The sequence below is a fragment of the Rhincodon typus genome, chromosome 10 (genome assembly GCF_021869965.1).
Source record: "Rhincodon typus isolate 14 chromosome 10, sRhiTyp1.1, whole genome shotgun sequence".
NCBI lineage: Eukaryota > Metazoa > Chordata > Chondrichthyes > Orectolobiformes > Rhincodontidae > Rhincodon > Rhincodon typus.
This window is the reverse complement of record NC_063341.1, coordinates 41661213-41682298: the sequence shown is the minus strand read 5'-3', so window position 1 is coordinate 41682298 and position 21086 is coordinate 41661213. Positions and strand designations below refer to the sequence as shown.

General features: G+C 40.9%; 1 protein-coding gene across 4 annotated transcripts in view; it reads left to right on the top strand.

Moving 5' to 3' along the window:
* spata6 (spermatogenesis associated 6) overlaps nucleotides 1-21086 on the top strand; it is a 102224-nt gene that overhangs the window by 1238 nt on the left and 79900 nt on the right. For 2 of the 4 annotated variants that reach the window (XM_048602325.1, XM_048602323.1), the window contains exons 2-5: nucleotides 2433-2570; nucleotides 8193-8241; nucleotides 8355-8396; nucleotides 20120-20244. In XM_048602325.1, the coding sequence (XP_048458282.1) occupies nucleotides 2433-2570; nucleotides 8193-8241; nucleotides 8355-8396; nucleotides 20120-20244 (354 nt within the window). Of the gene's footprint in view, nucleotides 1-2432; nucleotides 2571-8192; nucleotides 8242-8354; nucleotides 8397-15650; nucleotides 15763-20119; nucleotides 20245-21086 lie in introns of those variants that run through there. The other 2 variants (XM_048602326.1, XM_048602327.1) reach the window with 2 other exon arrangements.

Sequence of the window (21086 nt, the reverse complement as noted above, 5' to 3'; positions counted from 1 at the left end):
TTATTAACAACTTCCTCCATATGTTCTGCTACCTCTAATGACATAAGTACATGTATTCCAAGGTGTCTTTACTCCTGCACACCCTTTAGAATAGTGCCTTTTGGTTTGTACTATCTTTCCATGTTCTTTGTATCAAAGTGCATCAACTTGCACTTCTCTGCATTGAACTTTTCTGATACTTGTCTGCCCACTCCACTGTGGCAATGTCAATTTGAAGGTCTGCATCATCTTCCTCTCATTTAATGATTCTCTTGAGTTTTGTGTTGTTTGCAAACTTTGAAATTGACCTCTACACACCAAGATCTAGATCATTTCTATATATCTCAGTGGTTAGCACTGCTGCCTCACAGTGCCAGGGACCCAGGTTCAATTCCACCCTTGGGCGACTGGCTGTGTGGAGTTTGCATATTCTCCCCGTGTCTGCATGGGTTTCCTCCGGGTGTTCCCGGTTTCTTCCCACAGTCCAAAGATGTGCAGGGTAGGTGAATTGGTCGTGCTAAATTGCCCATAGTGTCCAGGGGTGTTTAGGTTAGGTAGATTAGACATGGGAAATGCAGGGGTAGGGGAATGGATCTGAGTGGGATGCTCTTCAGAGGGGCAGTGTGGATTTGTTGGGCTGAATGGCCTGTTTCCACACTGTAGGGACTCTTTGATCTCTATGATCAAGAAAAGCAACAGTCCTAATACTGACTCCTTAGGAACTCCATTGCAAATTTTCTTCCAGCCCAAAATATACCCATTAACCATTAGCCTCTGCTTACTATTCTTCAGCTAATTCTGTATCTGCATTGTTACTATGCGTTGTATTCCACGAAGTATAAATTTTCTCACAAGTAGGTTTGTGGCACTGTATCGTATGCCTTTTGGAAGTTCATCTACACCATACCAACAGTATTCCCCTCATCAATCCTACCTGTTACCTCTTCACTCATGCCGAGGCTCTGAATGAATCCATTATCCTGAATGTTTCTAGAGATTTCTGCACCACCGAAGTTAACTGAATGGTCTGTAGTTGCTGGACTGATCTTTGCAATCTCTTTTGGAAAAGGGAGGTATAGATTCCAGGAGATGCCTTTTCGATAGGTTAAAATGAGTTTCATGGGATCGGTGTAGAGACGTAGAGGGTCATGAGGAGAGAGGGAGTTGATGGAAGTGTAGAGGAATGTTTTTAAATGAAGGATGCAATGTGGCGTGATTAACGTTGAATTAATTGTGATATTATTTGTACTGCATTGATCTGCAAAAGTAATTATTTGAAATAAACATTAGTCCTTTTTTGCTTAATGGCACAAGAAGTGTATTCAATGTTGACAATCCAAAAAGCATTCCACAAAGTTTTAGTTGGCTCCAGAGCACAGACTAGCTATATTCCAATGCCACTTAGAATTTAGTGCCCTCTGGAGGGGATCTTTGATATGCAGCAACAGGGTCAGGCCACTCAGCCAGTCAGATTGAAGAATTCTCCCAGATGACAAAACAGAGAATTATATTGTATTTAAATAATAGTTTAGAAAGAAAACTATGGGATTGTAAGAGAAAATTAGAACAAACTAATATAATTTTTGTAAAAAATGAAATGGCTGAGTAAGCTGTTCTGATAACGGGCAGCTCGGGATATGCGACAAATGCTAGCTTTGATGCCCATGCCCCATGGAGGAATACAGAAAGTTTCCAATCCGTCAATGCATGTGTAACCATGTATTTTTACAAAATTTTTCAGTGTCAACCCTGCATGTGCCATTTGCAGCAGTGGCAAATATAGAAGCTCTTCCCTTATTTCTGTGAAGAATTGTGAGAAGCTTTCTTTCAGATAAATCTTGTGTTTAGAATATTAATACCATGATTGCCCCCATCTTCTTCTTATTAGTAGTGTCTGTAGACTCATTGCCAATGTAAACTGTCAAAAATAATTTATCAAGATTGTAAAAAGTTTCTCAGTAGAGATTTTAAGAGGATCTCACCTTCTCACCTGTTTTCTTTTTATGTGAGTTGAAACATAATGTGTCACAAGTTTTAATTTTTTGGGATACATAATTGACCTTAAGGAAATTTTATTTTATAAGAAATTGGAAACTACTAATTATGAATTTTTCACCATTTTATGTATTGCTGTGTTTGTTTATGGAATCGATATTTATCAAAGACTATAAATTAAGAAGCTTCCTATTGATCAATGAATGCTTTCCATAGGCACATAATGGCAAAAGCTGTCTGACAAGAGGAAAAGCAGTGTGGGTGAGATGGATGTGTTGGACATTGGTAGTTGACACAAAATATGTTGTGGCAGGATTGTGACAGAATTTATATATGAGAGGCCAAACGTAGCATTATTGTCAAAAATGAGTGGTGTTATTTAATGTTGGTAATAGTATGACATTTTATGTTTCTATGCCAACATTGTAATTCTTCCAAATTGAAATAATTTGTCATAGATTACATGTCCTGGAGTGTTCCTGCCTGAAAAGAATGATGTTTACGTCAGTGTATGTATGTTAGGAAGATTCCAGAAAACCAAGTTTGTCCCTTCTGTCTTTCCATTGACCTTCAACGAGAAAGTGAAGATTGAAAAGGTATTAACTGTCTTCTTGTTCAAGCAATTTCTAAAGAAAGAAAAAAAATTCTGAACATTTTAAACCTAAGTGTTGGAATTACACCAATTATTAAATGGCATCTGAAAGAGAAAGGACAAGTTCAGAAGGAATGGATCTAAAATGGATCTCAACTGAACTGTTAAACCTATCTTCACTTTCCAGTGCTAATTGACTTGCTGTGTAGTTTTCTATTTTTGTTTGGATACTTTTTTATATGTAAAGGATTTAGTTCCTTATGGTAGTGCAGCCTTGTAGCTTTAAATTTTAATTTTCATACCAGTCACTACTTTTGATTCAATGTACACAAAGAAATTTGGGACATTTCAGAAAGATCTAAAAAGGCGCTATGAATGCTATATTCGCTTTGGATCAAACTCATTTTAAATAGAAACAGAAACATTAGTCTTGGCCTCGTGTCAAATTAAATTCTGTCCTGAACTGTTTAAATTTTTCTCAAGCTGCTTTTTTTTCCTTTGTGAGTAATTCTAAATTAAATTATCGGCTTTGAAATGTAAGATTTCTCGTATTTATATATTTAAACGTTACTTCTTTCTTGGTCTCTTTACTCCCTTGGCTACTGAAATTACAATAAGTATATAAGAAGATTCTCTTTCCTCGATGGGCTGAATAGCCTTCTTCTCTGGTCTCTCTGCTGATCCCAAATACGAAGGCCTTGCAGGCAAATCAGGTACAGCAGGCCCCTTTGTGAAACAATTGCTTAGTTTTCACACTGCTGGCTGCAACCATGCTTCTTGACATGGCTGTTCTGGCCAATATCATGTTTTATGGACACTACTTCAAAATACAGGCATCATTTGTTTCCCTCCTTCTTATGTTCTTGCATTTAGCAACAGCCCAGTCATAGCCTCCAATATGGGTACCTCTCATCCTTTAAGTTGGTTGCAGTTATAGATAGGTTGATAGGTGGTTTGCATTATAAATGCATCCAAGAAATATATAATGAGAAAGAGAAATTAGGACACAATATGTAAGATTTAAAAATGAGGATTGAATTGCATCTGTGTGCCTTAGAGCAATTGTCCTATGCTTTCCAACTCCACCTTGGGGATTGATTAATACTTTAATCATATTGAATCATTTTAAAATTCCTTACACAATTAAGTACTTTACAGTAGGATGATTTGCTGTTAACTACACAAACAGTATAGAATCCTACTGACATTTCTTAATATAATTGAAATCAATGGACAAAATGTTTGGATTTACTTATTTTTACCCAGAACAGTCTTCCTGTCAGTGTGTAAGTGAAGCAGTGATCAAGGTAATACTGAGATTAATTAATGGAGTCTTATCTTCCCTGGACTATTAGAAATAGTGTTATTCCCCTTAAGCAAGAATATTTCTCAGTAAAAAAATTTTTTTATATTTGGTTTTACTTCTATGAAAATGTTATTCTGCTCAACCATGTTAACATAACCAACGCTGTTGGAAAATCAATGCTGAAGCACTCAAAGACCCTGATAATAGAGCCCTATTCAGCTAATGCCCACTGACCCAGAGACCGCAGAGTGTCCACCGTCCTTCATATTTGGCATCTGCAGAGAGACCATAAGACATAGGAGCAGGACTGACCATTCAGCCCATCAAGTATTTCTACCATTTAATGAGATCAGAGGGCTGACCTGATAATCCTCAACTCAACTTTATTGCCTTCTCCCATACCCCTTGAGTCCTTTACTGATTAACCATCTGTCTATCTCGACCTTGAATATACTTAATGACCCAGCCTCAACATCCCTCTGCAGTAAAGAATTCCACAAATTTACGACGCTCTGAGAGTAGAAATTCTTCATTATCCCTGACTTAAATATGAAACCCGTTTTTCTGAGATCATGCACTCTGCTCCTAGACTCTCCCACATGGGGAAACAACCTTTCTGCATCTACCCATTCAAGTACCCTAAGAATTTTATACGCTTCAATGTGGTTGTCTCCCATTCTTCTATATTCCAATGAGTACAGGCCCAATCTACTGAACCTCTCCTCATAAGCCAGTCTTCCATACTTGGTATCAGCATAGCAAACCTTCAGTTGACTGCTCCCAATGCCAATGTATCTTTTCTCAGATAAGGGGCTCAAGATTATTCACAGTGTTCCAGCTAGGATTTGACTAGGGCTTGTATAGTTTTAGAAAAAAACTTCCTACCCTTATACTCCATTCCCTTTGAAATAAAAGCCAACATCCCATTTTCTTTCCCTATTACCTGTTGAACTTGAATGCTAGCTTTTTGTGATTCATGGATGAGGACTTCCAAATCCTTTTGTTACATAGCTTTCTTCAGTCTTTCTCTGTTTAAATAATATTCAGCTCCTCAATTCTTTCCTTCAAAGTGCATAATCTTGTATTTCTCCACATCATATTCTCTCTGCCAAGATTTTGCCCAATCCCTTAAGCTGTCTATACATTTCTGCATTTGCTGGTCACCTGATCAAGAAACACCAAGACTTCTTTGATCAGAATGACCAGGATATCCAGGACCTGATAGGTTGCTAACAAATGGATGATGGAGTTCAATCTGGAAAAATGTGAGGTATTGCTTTTTGGTGCAACAATCAGGGGCTAGACTTATACAATTAATGGTAGGGGCTTGGCTAGTGTTGTAGAACAGAGGGACTTAGGTGTTCAGGTACAAAATTCTATGAAATTTCTGACCTAGGTAGACAAGGTGGTTAAAAAGGCATTTAGCACACTTGCCTTCATTGCCCAGTCCTTTGAGTATAGGAGTTAGAAGTCATATTGAGTTTGTACAGGACATTGGTTAGGCTTTTTCTGGAGTACTGTGACCAGTTCTGGTCACCTAGTTATAGGGAGGATTTTATTAAGTTGGAGAAGGTTCAGAAGAGATTCACCAGGATGTAGCCAAGTATGGAAGGTTTGAGTTGTAAAGAAAGGCTTGATAGGGTGGGATTTTTTTCACTGGAGGGTAGGAGGTTGAGAGGCAACCTTGTAGAGGTTTTTAAAATCATGAGGGCTATAGATAGGGTTAGTGGTAGGTGTCTTTTCCCTAGGATGTGGGCTTCCAAGACAAGGGGGACATATTTTTAAGGTGAGAGGAGAGAGATAGTAAAAAAGACATGGGGGCAATTTTTTTACACAGAGGATGGTTCACGAGTGGAATGAACTTCCTGAGGAAATGATGGATGTGGGCATGGTTACAATGTTTGAAAAACACTGAGATGAGTACTTGAATAGGAAAGTTTTTGGAGGGAAATGGGCCCGGAGCAAACTAGTTTAGTTTGGGATTATGTTGCACCGAAGGGTCTGTTTCTGTGTTGTATCAATCTGACCCTATGACACAAGGCATTTCTGAACTTGAACTAACAAACCAATTTAAGAACTAGAAACAAGTTCTACAGCCAGCTGAAGCTGATGTGTGGGAATATACAGTTGAGGTTAAAATCAGATTAGCATGATCTCATTGAATGGCAGAACAGGCTTGAAGGACTGAATGGTCTCCTTTTGTTCATTGTTTGTATTTCCTGCCAAATATCTGCAAATTAAGGAGCCGAGGGTACGTGGAGAAAGTGCAGGAGATCCAGCAGTTAGCCAACAACCACAATGTGCATGATTCCTTCAGCTCAGTTGAGACTACATATGGTCCATACATCCAAGGCTCCACACCATTTCTGACTAAGAGTGGAGAGATGCTCGCCAAGGACAGGGAAACAGTCGACACCCACTGAAAGGAGCATTTTGAAGATATTCTTAACTGTCTTCAATGCATACAGCTATGTCCTGCTGCCATCTCAGCACAACCCCAACCCAGCACAAGTTAGAAAAGACCATTCGACAGCTAAAGAGCAGGAAAGCCTGAGGAGCACATGGAATCCCTGTTGAAGTACTGAACAATATCGGAAAAGCATTGTTAGCTGAATGCACAACCTCACTTCCCTTTTCTGGAAGGAGGAGAGCATGCCAGGAGATCTTAGATGCTGTAGGTGTGACCATCCTCAAGAAATGTGATGGGTCTGACTGTGGTAACTCCAGAGGAGGCTTTTTGCTGCTAGTAGCAGGTTAAATTATTGCAAGAATCTTTATCAATCACCTTGTCCCTGTGGCTAAAAAGGTCCTTCCAGAGTCCCTTGAAGGGACACAAAGGACATAATCTTCCTGCATTGCAACTAAAAGAGAAATGCAGAGAACAAAACCAGTAGTTGATCATAGCCATCTTTGACCTCCTAAAGGCTTTCAAAACTGTTAACTGTGAGCTCCTATTCCATTTCAGCTACCCTTAAAAAGTTTTCTCTGTCTTCATCTGCTCTACAATGATACATTAGCTGTGATCCTAAACAACATATCTGCCACAGACCCATTTTACGTTCGTGCAAAAGTTAAGCAAGGCTGTGTCATTGCATTGATACTCTCTTGATCTTCCTTGCTGCAATGCTCCACCTCACCTTCAGCAAGCTCCTGCTGGAGTAAATCTACAGAGCAAATGAAAACTGTTCAACCACTGCTGCTGACAGGCCAGTTCCATGGTTGCCTCATCCGTTTTCATTGAACAATATGCAGACAATGCTTGTATCTGTGCGTATTCAGAGGCTGAGCTCTAACCTTTGTCAACACCTTCACTGATGCATACTAGAGCATGGGCCATCAAACATTTGTAAGACAAAGTCTCTGTATGACCCTTCACCCTGCCACACAGCATTGTTCCATCACCCCAACCCAACCAGATTATTAGAAGTTACAATGATGTCTTGGACGACGTGGTCCATCTTCCATAACTTGGGAGTCTTTTGTCAACATGGACGCGAGGTTCAGTGCTCTACAATCTTTCTTGCTGCATGTTCCGTTTTGCTCTCAGTTCCCTTCTGACTCAAGTCTGCTATTAATCCCCTCTACACTGAACCAACTGTCATCATATCTTTGTGTTCTGGAATTCTGTTCCCAAATGCAAACTGAATTGCTTTGGCACGTCTCTCTCTACCTTCAAAACTTTCTTAAATCCTACAAATTTAGCTGTGTTTTTTGGTCACCAGCCTTGACTTTATTCACATTTGTTGTTCACCCTCCCCATTCTACCCATTCTTTTCCAGGTAATTGCTTGAGACTCTTTGCTATGTATTACATTTCTCTTTGCTTTTCATTTTAACAACATCGCACAACAGTGCAGCGCTTTACAAATTCAATGAATATGATTCAATAAGAATGTTTGGAAATGAGAAGGATCTACATTGTAAGTAACAGAGGAAAGTTTTCTTTTCAACAAACAAACATCACTAATAATTGAGATCAGTAGTAAGACAAATGTTGATACAGAGTTAGGCAAAATTACTCTAATCTAAAATATTTAATAAATGCATGTGCATAGCCTGAGTTAAGTTAATTTCAAAATTTTTTTATAAGGAAAGCAGATTGCTCTCCCAAGTAGTAAATTGCTGATATTGATCATTTCAATAAGTTCCTTTAAGTTCAGAGCTTAATCCATTGGTACATATCCATTGTTTTTCTCTAAATGATCATCATTAGAAATTTGATAAAAACAGTTATCTTTGAATCATATGTTTCCTAATATTGGACGATTATTTCCAAGTGATGGTTCTTTGTTTTGATTTTTTTTGTATTGTGTAAATGCAGAACTTTCCTGAAGCTATGAATCCTGGGGATGTCGCAGACATTCTGGAAAGTAAGAACAGTGTATATTAGTGATTTTGTTTTTATATTTATACATTTGCATCTCTGAAACTCCTGTATTATAATATCAGTATTAATATTATCTTGTGATTCTTTTCTTCACAGTGGATACAACAAAATTTGAATTAATACAGCTGACTCCACCAGGTACCGTCAAAATTTGTGAAAATATCAATGTGTTTACCTGTCAGTTACTATTTGCTCAGTCAAAATATGTTTTCTGAAGGTACTGGTAAAGTATCAGTCTTACTTAACATACATTGTAATATGATGCTTCGTTTGATATCTGAAAGTACATTTCTCCCTCACTTTTAAACTCAGAACAAAATAATGAAGAGAATGTGTTATGTGAGTTGAAACATAGGCACATCCTGGGTGTCTTGTTAAACAACGTGTTATTTTGTGAATGTGCATTGAGTTTGTTCATATTTAGGGTGAAAGATAGAAAGCACATACAGAATCCTGAAATGGAAAAAGGAAAATTAGACTACTTTAATGCCTCAGTGAGTTTATTATGTGAGTAGATGAGCAGTATAGATTTGGAAAATAGCAGATAATTGTCCAACCTGTGCTAAGATCTCAAATAGCAATAAGAATATTATAATTGGCATCATAATCCTGAGATTAAAAAAAAAATCAGTGTATTCTCAGGCCTGGTTGCTGTAAATGACTGCTTGACCAATATTGCTAAATATAGGTTGTAACTATAGGTTGAGACTCCATGTTGAAAATTATTGCAAACCATGCACTATCAAAGCAGAGGTTAAGGGGGTTATTAAATAAAAATAGCTATCTGTGGAACCAGATCCCAGAAGGTAGTTAGGGGAAGTAATTCAAGGAATAAAATTAAAGTGGAGACAAATGGGGGGAAAAAAATCTGATTAACTCTGTACTTATCTACTGACTAGTCTTAGCTATGAATTCCTGCAAAATGAATGGCACAAGTCTCATTATTATGGTTGGTAGTCAACACAGGCAATTGGCTGGAGAGCTGGACAGAGCCCCATGTCACCTCCTTTTAAGAAGTCCCACTGAATTAATTGACCATCAGCCATTCAAGTGGATAGCTGGCCTTCCCCAGGATCAAGGACCCCAAGGTTAACTGTGAGAATTTCTAGCCAATTAGAGGCGAACAGCTATGCATTGTAGGCAGCATCACCAGGGAGTGGCTGCTAGTAATACAACCTGATTAAGTGTGTGCCTTTATATGAGGGGACCGCCCCATCCCCATCCCCATCCCCATCCCCATCCCCATCCCCATCCCCATCCCCATCCCCATCCCCATGAACTTGCAGTGGGGTTTCCGTGTGACAATTCTTGAAGGATGAGAACCTTAAGTGGGCCTTAACTGCTCACTTTGCTCACAATAGGGCCTCAATTTGCAGTGGAGTGGGAAGGCTATCAATGATCCTTCCTACCTCACTTAATTAAATATCCACTGCATTTAAACTTGTCTCAGGAAAAAGTATTAAAGTGCCAGATCAAAAATGAATTTCTGTGAATATGAAGTCATGGAAAACTCTTTCAAGTAATGTTTGACCGATATTTATATTTTAAAAAATACTTTATAATTTAAAGAAAAATATGGAACTCATTGGTAGATTTATATGTCCCTAATTATATGTGGTTTAGGCCCATGACTTTAAATGGGAATTAATATGTTGGAGAGAAAACCATTCACAAAACTTTGCCACTTAACCTCAAACATGAATAGAGTCTCAAAAAATTGGAATTGTTTGCAAATCCACCTGTCTTCTCCACCTCCTTTCCCAGTTGATGCTGATGTATAGTGTCATATAATTTTCAAGGTGTTAAGAGTTTCATCTCCTATACTTTGGTGAAGTGGCTAAGCTATGTGTAAATATCTTCAGGTTATTCAAGCATAGAAACGTGGCACCTTCCAATATGAATCAGGGTACAGCAATTCTGACAACATTTTATATCTTTATAGCTTTCACGTAACAAGTCCCAGGCATATATGAGAGTACAAATGATGCAGTTAAGAAGCTAGGTGTGAAGGTAAAGCCAAGGAAAGAACTAGCAATTGGAGTTCGAAAGACTAGGGCTGAGGTGACAGAGGGCTAAACTGTCCCATCTTCAGTCAAAGTGTTTTTTCAAGTGAGACTCCTGGAGCTTGGTCTGCTATGGCTCAAGTCAACTTTTCTCATGCAATCTTCTGCTCTTCACCTCATTAATTATGCAACTGGGCTCTACACTCCCCATTTTGTGGAATTTCACAGCAGGAGAGTTGAAGATGCTCACCACTGCTGAGATCTTCCGGCATTCATGCTGTTAGAACCATTCTTAAAGTCCAGCTGCACACCACTTCAGACACTGAAGGCCAGAAACTGTTCCATCACTGTGGTGCTACAATGTGTCCATTCCTGGCCTCTGGACCTCCATGGCCCAGAAAGGGAAGTTGGCTGCCTGGTTAACTAACAATAACCTCACAAGGTTAATGGCAAGATTCTCAGCAGTGTGGAGGAACAGAGGGATCTTGGGGTCCACATCCATAGATCCCTCAAAGTTGCTACCCAAGTTGATAGGGTTGTAAAGAAGGCTTTCATTGGCAGGGGAATTGAGTTTAAGAGCCGTGAAGTTATGCTGCAGCTCTATAAAACTCTGGTTAGACCACACTTGGAATATTGTGTTTAGTTCTGGTCACCTCATTATAGGAAAGATGTGGAAGCTTTAGAAAGGGTGCAGAGGAGATTTACCAGGATGCTGCCTGGACTAGAGGGCAGGTCTTATGAGGAAAGGTTGAGAGAGATGGGGGTTTTTCTCATTGGAGTGAAGAAGGATGAGGTGACTTGATGACGGGGGCTGGCAGCAGGCACTCATAGATAGGAAGAACCACACCTGTCATTATAAAGATTCTTTCACTTTTTAAAATATGTATGCACTTGCACTCTTAAGTTATCTGTTCTCGTATCTTTGTCGCTGTTGGACTGGTTAAGTCGTATTCATGTGAGAGATGAACAGCGTTTTCATACATCCCGAGAATGAAAGAAGTTATGAGGACCAAACCACTATTGCTTATCTCTGACAAGCAACTGACTCCTTCACTGCTCACAGCATTGGAACCGTGACGTTGATGACCACATCCAAGGCATTACACTTTGCTAAAAGCAATGTGCAGGGATTGTGCAAGGACTTCACCTATGCATGTCTTCCACACTAGCAGAAACAGTGATGATTCCACACATCTCTGGCAGGAAAACCTCATTTTGTGTCTGAGCTTTTCCATGGACCACACTGCCATTCAAGGTTGGGAGGTGTACAATGGGCAGTTGAAATATTCACTCTCCTTTACAGTGCATTCGCCTGACAAGAGAAGCTCTGCAAAACACTGCCTGTATCAGGTTGGACACTGTTCTACAAGATGCTCAAGCATTTCAGGGGAATTTAGAAATCTGTGCACACGCTAAAACATTGAAAGCTAGTTAATGATGGAAGAATGAAAAGGATCTACCTAAGGAATTCTGTCAACCACTATCATAAGAGATCTCACTGCACAACATTAGGACCTCAGATGCTGACTGGATCCTTCAGAGCTGTGCAACTTTTAATGCCAATAGTTTTAATGCCCATCTAACCTGATGGCTACATTTTCCTTGACAATGCGTAGGACCTGTCATATGCAGATGCTTGAAAATGGAATTACCCAATAATATTGAACATACAATCAGATAGACAAGATAACATTTATGCTGTGACAGATAAAGCTAAGTACTTTGAAAACAATTAGGCCCTACAAGTCCTTTGCACTAAGCGGAAGCTCTAGGCCATATAACCAGAATTATACAATTCAAGTAGGTCCAAACCCAGGACATTCACCCTGGAAGTGGTTTCAATTTCCCTGTCTATACCAGACAATGTTTTGTTCATCACCTTCCCTTTCATCTTCAGAAGATTGCTGTCAATCCCACATTTCTTCTGTGTCTGGAATGTCCCTCCTTTCTCATTCCCAGTTGTGAAGAGCAATGATACAGCATAACCTTCTCGGCTATATTGCAAGCTCTACTGGAGTGGTCTAGGCATTGAAACCTCTTTTTAGGAGATCTATGGTCTGTTCCTCTCTGACCCTAGTGGAAATTGTGTCTTTGTTCTGCTTCAGTTTGGAGTTTTGTAAAGCTGTCATGAACTATTTTTGGAGGGGATAGCCCTTGTCTCCTAGCAGCCATCCCTATAAGGCCCAAAGACCTTGGAAAGAGGAAAGAAGCTGTGAGTTCTCTGGAATGTACACATCGTAGCAGTTTCCAGGCTATCTAGTGTGGACGTGCAAAATGTAGCGCCAATGGTCACATGTAATTAGAACATTGATGGAGTGGAAGCCTTTATCTGTTTGTAAACTGCAGTGTCAAGCAATGTGTGTGCATTTTCTAGCATCATTCACCTGTGGGAAGTCAGCAATGATAGAGAATCCCACTGCTTGAATCTCCACGTTCAAGCATGGGAGGATATAATTTGGTGCGACCTCGAGAAAATGGCATCACTGACATCCTGGATGCATTTGCAGTAGTGGATTGAGCCGCACAGGTCTGTAGTTGTTCTTTGAAATGAACTGCTGGCATTGAAATTCAGGACAGCTGTAACCTTAACTGGGATGCATTGGCCATCCAATTCTTTTCAGCACGTCTCCTGCTCAGTAGATGACGCAGTTCAATGACAATGATCCAGAACATCCTTGGTCTGCACCTGCACTGCATTCCCATTAACTGTAGAAAATGAATCCAAGGCACATAGATGTGAGATCTCCTTGTAATCGTGTTTCTGTAATGGCTATAGGATCATATTCATTGGGCTCAATTTGCACCATCACTTCATTTACCTTATGCTGAATGCTTTGCGCATTAAGCAAAGCCTTTAAATTTGTTCTATTGTCCTAATTTCCCTAAATGTCCATGGTTCCTTGGCACAAGAGGCCTATCGGGTCTGTACCACCTGGTGCAGGATGATCCCCCACCATCATGTTACCTTTTTTATGTTGCTGTCCCTGATGCCCTTTCAGCCTCTCCCTGTTTTGGCTCAATCCCTTTACATAGGGCCAGAGTAGTAATGACTTATGAAACCACCTAGAGCTCCCTATCTTTTCTATGGTCTGAGGTCAAAGCCTTCTATCTTCAGCTTCACCAACTTTTACAGACATGCCATAGAAAGCATTCTATCTTGGTGCATAACAGCTTGGTACAGCAACTGCTTTGCCCAGGACTGTAAGAAACTACAGAAAGTTGTGTGCACATTGCAGACTATCACAGAAGCCAACCTCCCTTCCACGGACTCCATCTACACTTCTCGTCGCGCACATTGTAATCTAAAACCATCCGAATCCTATGTTACTCTGATTCTCCCTCTTGCTTCTTATGTAGTTTCGTCATTAGCAGTTAAGCTTCAGGTGCCTGGGTCATAATTGCTGAAATTCCCTCCCTCAACCTCTCCTCCTCTCTCTAACCTTCATTTCTTCCCTTTGATATCCTTCCTTATAACCTTGCTTTTCCCCAAATTATGGTCACTAGTCCTAATATCTCATGATGTGGTTTGGTTTCAGATTTTGCTTGATAATGTTTCTGTGATGTGCCTTCAGATATTTCTTCCAAATTACCATAAATACATAAGTGCGAGTTGTTATTTTCATGATGCAACCAAGATTCGAGTCTTCGGGCAAAAAGTCGAAGAAGATTGCAGAATTAGTCTTGAACTAAACTACAAAAAGATTTGTAGACAAAGACAAGGATTTTGATTTCAGTGTATTGTAAAGCAGGGAACCACTGAGGTGATAACGATAATGGAAGGGGGGAGTAAAATTTAGGCCTTGAATTTAACCCTACCACCCTGCTCTGTACATTGGGCAGAAGAAGGTGAATGGCAGGATATGGGACAACATAATGAAATTCAGCATACCAACACAATTCCCACCCATCTACAATTTTAAAGCCATAAATTAGGCCATTGAGAAGTTTCAAAGGTAAAGCAGCTGGAGTTCTAACTATCATTCAAGTAGCATGACTTAATGACATAATTATGTCTGCAGTGTAAGTTTAAAAATACTTGAAGCAGTCACGGTGCTTCCGGGGTAGACTACATCATGGGCTGCATCATGGACTGTAATAGCTATGACATTGTCTCCTGGTAAATCTACACCGTCTGCATAGCTTTGAAGCAGCACTACCTAAACACATTCCCCACCTCCCACCTCCAAACTTATTTTAAATTATCGTAAAAGTAAATAATAGCAGGGCCATGTTATGGGATTCATAACTGCTGACCTAGATACTACTAAAGTCCTAGACAACAAGGTGCAGAGCTGGATGAACACAGCAGGCCAAGCAACATCATAGGAGCAGTAAGGCTGACGTTTCGGGCCTAGACCCTTCAGTATTCTTTGTGGATTGGAGATGCAAGAAAGCCTTTGGGCTCCTATCCCACCTCCCAGCTCCAGATATGATCATGCATTAATATACTGACTTCTCTCTTTAGCTTGGATCACGGCCCTGATGTCCTGATTCTATAACCTTCATCTGGCTACAGCTTCATCCTGGCAGCTGATGTTCTCGTCAATTGGTCAAGTTCTCAACCTGACTGCCTGGAGGGCAGGTGTTTGCACAAATCATTCCAATCCTTTAAAACTAGCAGAGTTTTCTTGTCTCAAACATTTCTGAGAGCTAGCCTCAATATTGTGCCTCCCATTGAAATAGAAAATAATGAATATAAATCTATAAATACATTTAATAAGTATTGTATATTGGGTTGAATATATGTCCACAGTTCCCATCCCCTGATCATTTCATTCTTCGTTTATTTTGTCTGTCCAGTACATTCCTCTCCTCAGGCTTATTTATTTCTTTTACCTGCCATCCAATTAGTTAAATCTTTCCCTGAATACAGCTTTGCAAAAGGTGTGGGGGAGCTGCTAAAATCGCAAAGATCAACTTGCTTTCCAGTTCAATTCGTGAGGAATTCATTGATGGGAGTGCCATTTCAAGTTAAACAGTAATGGTTGCATTCTTCGTCTTTGGAAATGGTCATTGCCTAGCACTCATGTGGCATAAATGTTACTTGCCACGTATCAGCCAAGCCACATTGTTGTCAAGGTCTTACTTAATTGGATATGAACTGCCTCATTATCTGAGCAGTCACAAATGGTGTTAAACCTTCAGCAATCGTTATCAAGCATCTGTGTCTCTGACCGTATGATGGACGAAATGTTATTAATGAATGAGCTCAAAATGATTTGATCTTGCCTAGTATCGTAGTTTGTAATGATGTCTTGTGGCTGAGATGATTGACTTCCGACAACTATAACCATCTTCCTTTGTGCTAGGTATGACTTCATTCAGTGAAGAGTATTTTTTTCCTGGGCTACCCTTGATTCCAGTTTCATTAGACCTCCTTGATGGTACACACGGTGAAATGCTGCCTTCAAATCAAGAGCAGCTTGATTCAGTCTCTTGAGTTCAACTCTGAATGGGTCTGGCAGAAGCCAACTGAGCATCAGTGAGCAGGTTATTGTTGAGTAAGTGCTGCTTGACAGCATTGTCAACAACATCTCTTTTATCATTTTGCTGATGATTGAGAGTAGACCAATGGAGTGATAATTGGCCAGATTAGATTTGTACTGCTTTATTGTTGTGGTGCAGCTAGTTCTACAGCTGCAGTCTTCGGTATGGTTACTAGAATGTTGTCAGGCTCATAGCCTTTGCATTTGCAGTGCCTTCAGCTGTTTCATGGTATCATGTGGAGTGAATTGAATTGGCTGAAAACTGACGTCTGTAATGCTAATGATTGTCTGAATGGTGATGTTTGTCTATTTGCCTCATGACATTTCTACCACTTAACATGCATGTGGAGTGATTAAGGAACTTGTATGTTGTGCTTCTCATCCCTTCATCCTGAAAGCCATTGTGGCACCTAATTTAAAACTGACCTTTTACAAAAGCACCTAAGAAAGGAAAGGTTCATGAAGGGTCTAGGCCCGAAATGTCAGCCTTCCTGCTCCGCTGAGATAACAAGGTGTAGAGCTGGATGAACACAGCAGGCCAAGCAGCATCAGAGTAGCAGGAAGGCTGATGTTTCGGGCCTAGACCCTTCTTCAGAAATGGGGGAGGGGAAGGGGGTTCTGAAATAAATGGGGAGAGAGGGGGAGGCGGATAGAAGATGGATAGAGGAGAAGATAGTTGGAGAGGAGACAGGCAGGTCAAAGAGGCAGGGATGGAGCCAGTAGAGGTGAGTGTAGGTGGGGAGTTAGGGAGGAGATAGGTCAGTCCAGGGAGGACGGACAAGTCAAGAGGGCGGGATGAGATTAGTAGGTAGGAGATGGGGGTGGAAATTGAGGTGGGAGGAGGGGATAGGTGGGAGGAATGACAGGTTAGGGATGCGGGGACGAGCTGGACTGGTTTTAGGATGCGGTAGGGGGAGGGGAGATTTTGAAGCTTGTGAAGTCCACATTGATACAATTGGGCTCCAGGGTTCCCAAGCGGAATATGAGTTACTGTTCCTGCAACCTTCGGGTAGCATCGTTGTGGCACTGCAGGAGGCCCAGGATGGACATGTCGTCTGAGGAATGGGAGGGGGAGTTGAAATGGTTCGCGACTGGGAGGTGCAGTTGTTTAGTGCGAACCGAGCGTAGGTGTTCTGCAAAGCAGTCCCCAAGCCTCCGCTTGGTTTCCCCGATGTAGAGGAGGCCACAACGGGAACAGCGGATGCAGTATACCACATTTGCAGATGTGCAGGTGAACATCTGCTTGATGTGGAAAGTCTTCTTGGGGCCTAGGATGGGGGTGAGGGGGAAGGTGTAGGGGCAGGTGTAGCACTTCCTGCGGTTGCAGGGAAAAGTGCTGGGTGTGGTGGGGCTGGCGGGGAGTGTGGAGAGGAGAAGGGAATCACAGAGAGAGTGGTCCCTCCGGAAAGCGGATAAGGGTGGGGAGAGAAAAATGTCTTTGGTGGTGGGGTCAGATTGCAGATGGTGGAAGCGTCGGAGGATGATGCGTTGGATCTGGAGGTTGGTGGGGTGGTTCGTGAAGACGAGGGGGATACTGTTTTGGTTGTTATTGCGGGGACGGGGTGTGAGGGATGAGTTGCGGGAAATGCGGTAGACATGGTCAGGGGCGTTCTCGACCACTGTGGGGGGGAAGTTGCGGTCCTTGAAAAACGAGGACATCTGAGATGTTCAGGAGTGGAATGCCTCATCCTGGGAGCAGATGCGGCAGAGGCGAAGGAGTTGGGAATAGGGGATGGCATTTTTGCAGGAAGGTGGATGGGAGGAGGTGTATTCTAGGTAGCTGTGGGAGTCGGTGGGCTTGAAATGGATATCGGTTGGATATGGAAACAGAGAGGTCCGGGAAGGAGAGGGAGGTATTAGAGATGGTCCAGGTGAACTTAAGGTTGGGGTGGAAGGTGTTGGTGAAGTGGATGAACTGTTCGAGCTCCTCGTGGGAGCACGAGGCAGCGCCGATACAGTCATCAACGTAACGGAGGAAGAGGTGGGGTTTAGGGCCAGTGTCGGTACGGATGCTGCTTGCTATGGATGCTCCTCTGATGCTGCTTGGCCTGCTGTGTTCATCCAGCTCTACACCTTGGTACATCAAAGGTTCATGTAGTATGTTTTGAACAGTTAAATACTGGAATTCAAGTATGTAAAATTTAACTCTTAAATAATTTTCACAGTTAAATATATCACTTATTTCTGTTAATGTTGCCTCTGAGACAGAGTTTTGCTTTAAACCCCACAATTGGTGAATGCACAATCCAGTCTGATTCCTAAGAAATTATTAGATGAATGCTGCATTGCTTTAGATATGGTCTTGCAAACCAAAAAACAACTTATCAGCTTAAATTGAATGTTAAAAACCCTTGGGAACAGCTGAACAGCCAGGATTTCTTCCAGGGCAGTGGCTAAAATTTCTGTTACAGTTGTACAGTCATCACAAAAAAACAGATTATCTAGTAATTCATTAATTTGCTGGTGGGATCTTGCTACCTTAAACTACAACAGCTGGTTGTGTCCCTAAATAAATGTTTACCATTGAATGTCCCAGTTCCCCATCTATTTGGCACCCTAACCATACCAATACTGGTGTGGTTATCTGCCAACACTTTTGTCTGATCCTAGAAATTCAGTTTTACTATGAAGAAAATCATGGAGGCCAGGTAACTTGGGGATATAAATATTGATGTCTTGAAAACAGTCCACATTACAGAAGAGGAAGTGCTGGAGGTCTCAAAAAATATAAAGGTAGATGAATCTCCGGGACCTGATCAAGTGTATCCTAGGACATTGTGGGAAATTAGGAAAGGAATTGCCGGACCCCTAGCAAAAATATTTGTATCATCTATAGCTACGGGTAAGGTGCCGGAGGATTGGAGGGTAGCTAAAGTTGTATCTTTAATTAAGAAAGGCTGTAAGAGAAGCCTGGGTACTATAATCCAGTGAGTCTCACATCAGTGGTAGGTAAGTTGTTGAAGGGAATTCTGAGAGATAGGATTTACATGAATTTGGAAAGGCAAGGACTGATTAGGAGTAGTCAGCCTAGCTTTGTATGTGGGAAATCATGTACCATAAACTTCATTGAGTTTTTTGAGGGCGCAGCCGAAAAATTGATGAGGGCAGATCAGTAGGCGTTGTCTATGTGGGCTTTGATGAGGTTCCGCGTGGTAGACGGATAAGTAAAATTAGATCACATGGGATTCAGGGAGAGTTTGTCAATTGGATACAAAATTGGCTTGACAGTAGGAGACAGAGGGTGGTGGTGCAAAGTTGTTTTTCAGATTTCAGACTGGAGGCCTATGACCAGCGGTGTTCCACAGAGATTGATGCTGGGTCCACTGTGGTTTGTCATTTATATCAATGATTTAAATGAGAATTTAGAAGGAATGGTTAGTAAGTTTGTAAATGACACAAAAATTGGTGGTATAGTGGACAGTGAAGAAGATTACAGAGGGATCTTGATCAATTGGGCTAATGGCTGAGGAGTGGCAGATGGAGTTTAATTTGGGTAAATGCAAGGTAATTGCATTTTGGTAAAGTGAACAAAGGCAGGACTTATATAGTTAATGGTAGGGCAGAGAGACCTATGAGTTCAGGTTCATAGTTCTTTGAAAGTTGCGTCACAGGTAGACAGGGTAGTTAAGAAGGTGTTTAGCACACTTGCCTTCATTGCTCAGATCATTGAGTATAGGAGTTGGGACTTCATGTTGAGGTCGTACAGGACATTTGTGAGGCCACTTTTGGAGTACTGTGGATAGTTCTGGGCACCCTGTTATAGGAAGGATATTATTAAATTGTAAAGAGTTCAGAAAAGATTTACCAGGAAGTTGCCAGGATAAGAAGGTTTAAGTTATCAGGAAAGTCTGGTAAGCTGGGACTTTTTTCAGCAAAGCGTAGGAGATTGAGGGGTGATCTTAGCGAGGTTTATAAAATCATGAGGGGCATATATAGCTGAACAGCAAAGGTCTTTTCCCTATGTTGGGGGATTCATTACTAGGAGGCTTATTTTTAAGGAGAGAGAAGAAAGATTTAGAAGGGACCTGAGGGTCAACTTTTTCACAGAAGGTGGTTCATATGTGGAATAAACTGCCAGAGGAAGAGGTAGATGCAGGTACAGTCACAACCCTTAAAAGATATTTGGATAGCTACACAAATAGGAAAGATATGAGCCAAACTCAGGCAAATGGGACTAGTTTAGTTTGGGAAACTTGTTTGGCATGGACAAGTTAAACCAAAGGGTCTGTTTCCATGCTGTATGACTCTACGACTCTATAAATTCTGTCTGAGTCAGGCACTGTGTGTTAGTAGTGCCATTTTATTATTTTTGTGGTGCTGAAATGGGGATTTGAGCTTCAACACCTGATGTCTTCAAAATATTTCTTTGCAGTGGGTGAAACACTGGCTATCTATGAGCAGAATACCAGGGAGTTTCTTTATCCTGGTCGCAAGCTGACGCCTAGCTATCCTGGGATGGATAGAGAGCTGTTGATGAAGAGATCAATTGATTTCCCTGTAAGTGAGTATTGATGTGGAGTTAATTCCTAGTATAAAATCTTAACATAGATTGCAAAATTTCATTCTATTGACTAAAAATGTTTTCTTATATATCCAATTTTAAGGGATTTAGGGATGAATATACAGTTCATCAAGATTAGCGTTGACACTGGTGCAGAGAGAATACATTTTGTAACTTTTGGAAACCATTATACGGTGACAGCTGGTCTCCTTGTAAAAGTAGCTATATGTAGGTGAAGACAGGAAACAGCTTCAGTTTCAAGAATTCCTAAGTCAAATATATTATATGAGATGCAGAATAAAGCTTATTTTACTTTGACTGCATTATTGTCACCAACTGTGCAAATTTAATGTTTGCAACTTATACAAATGATCTCCTGAGTAGTCAAAATCAGCTTTCAGTCACATAACAGGGTCCCCAGATGTCAACTGACCCGCCTGAAATGACAAATCAGCATCAAACCTGTAAATACTGAATAATCCCTTTATCTAGTACAGATAAAGGACCTTTCCTGTCTTTTAACACAAGGTGTGGATTAAAGACTTTATTTCTGCCGTAGGTCATGGTGATCTAATATCATAAAAAATGTTCACAACATGTAAAATATTAGTTTGCATATTGTCATCACTGCTTTAAATAGTTCTGGTGCATGCCATGGAAGCTTGTGGAGCACCTTGATCAAATACGTCAAGTGGAAAACTTCTAGCTTGTATCAGAGATAGTATGATGCTGGAAAATCTGAGATAACAAGGTGTAGAGCTGGATGAACACAGCAGGCCAAGCAGCATCATAGGAGCAGGACGGCTGACGTTTCGGGCCTAGACCCTTCATCAGAAAA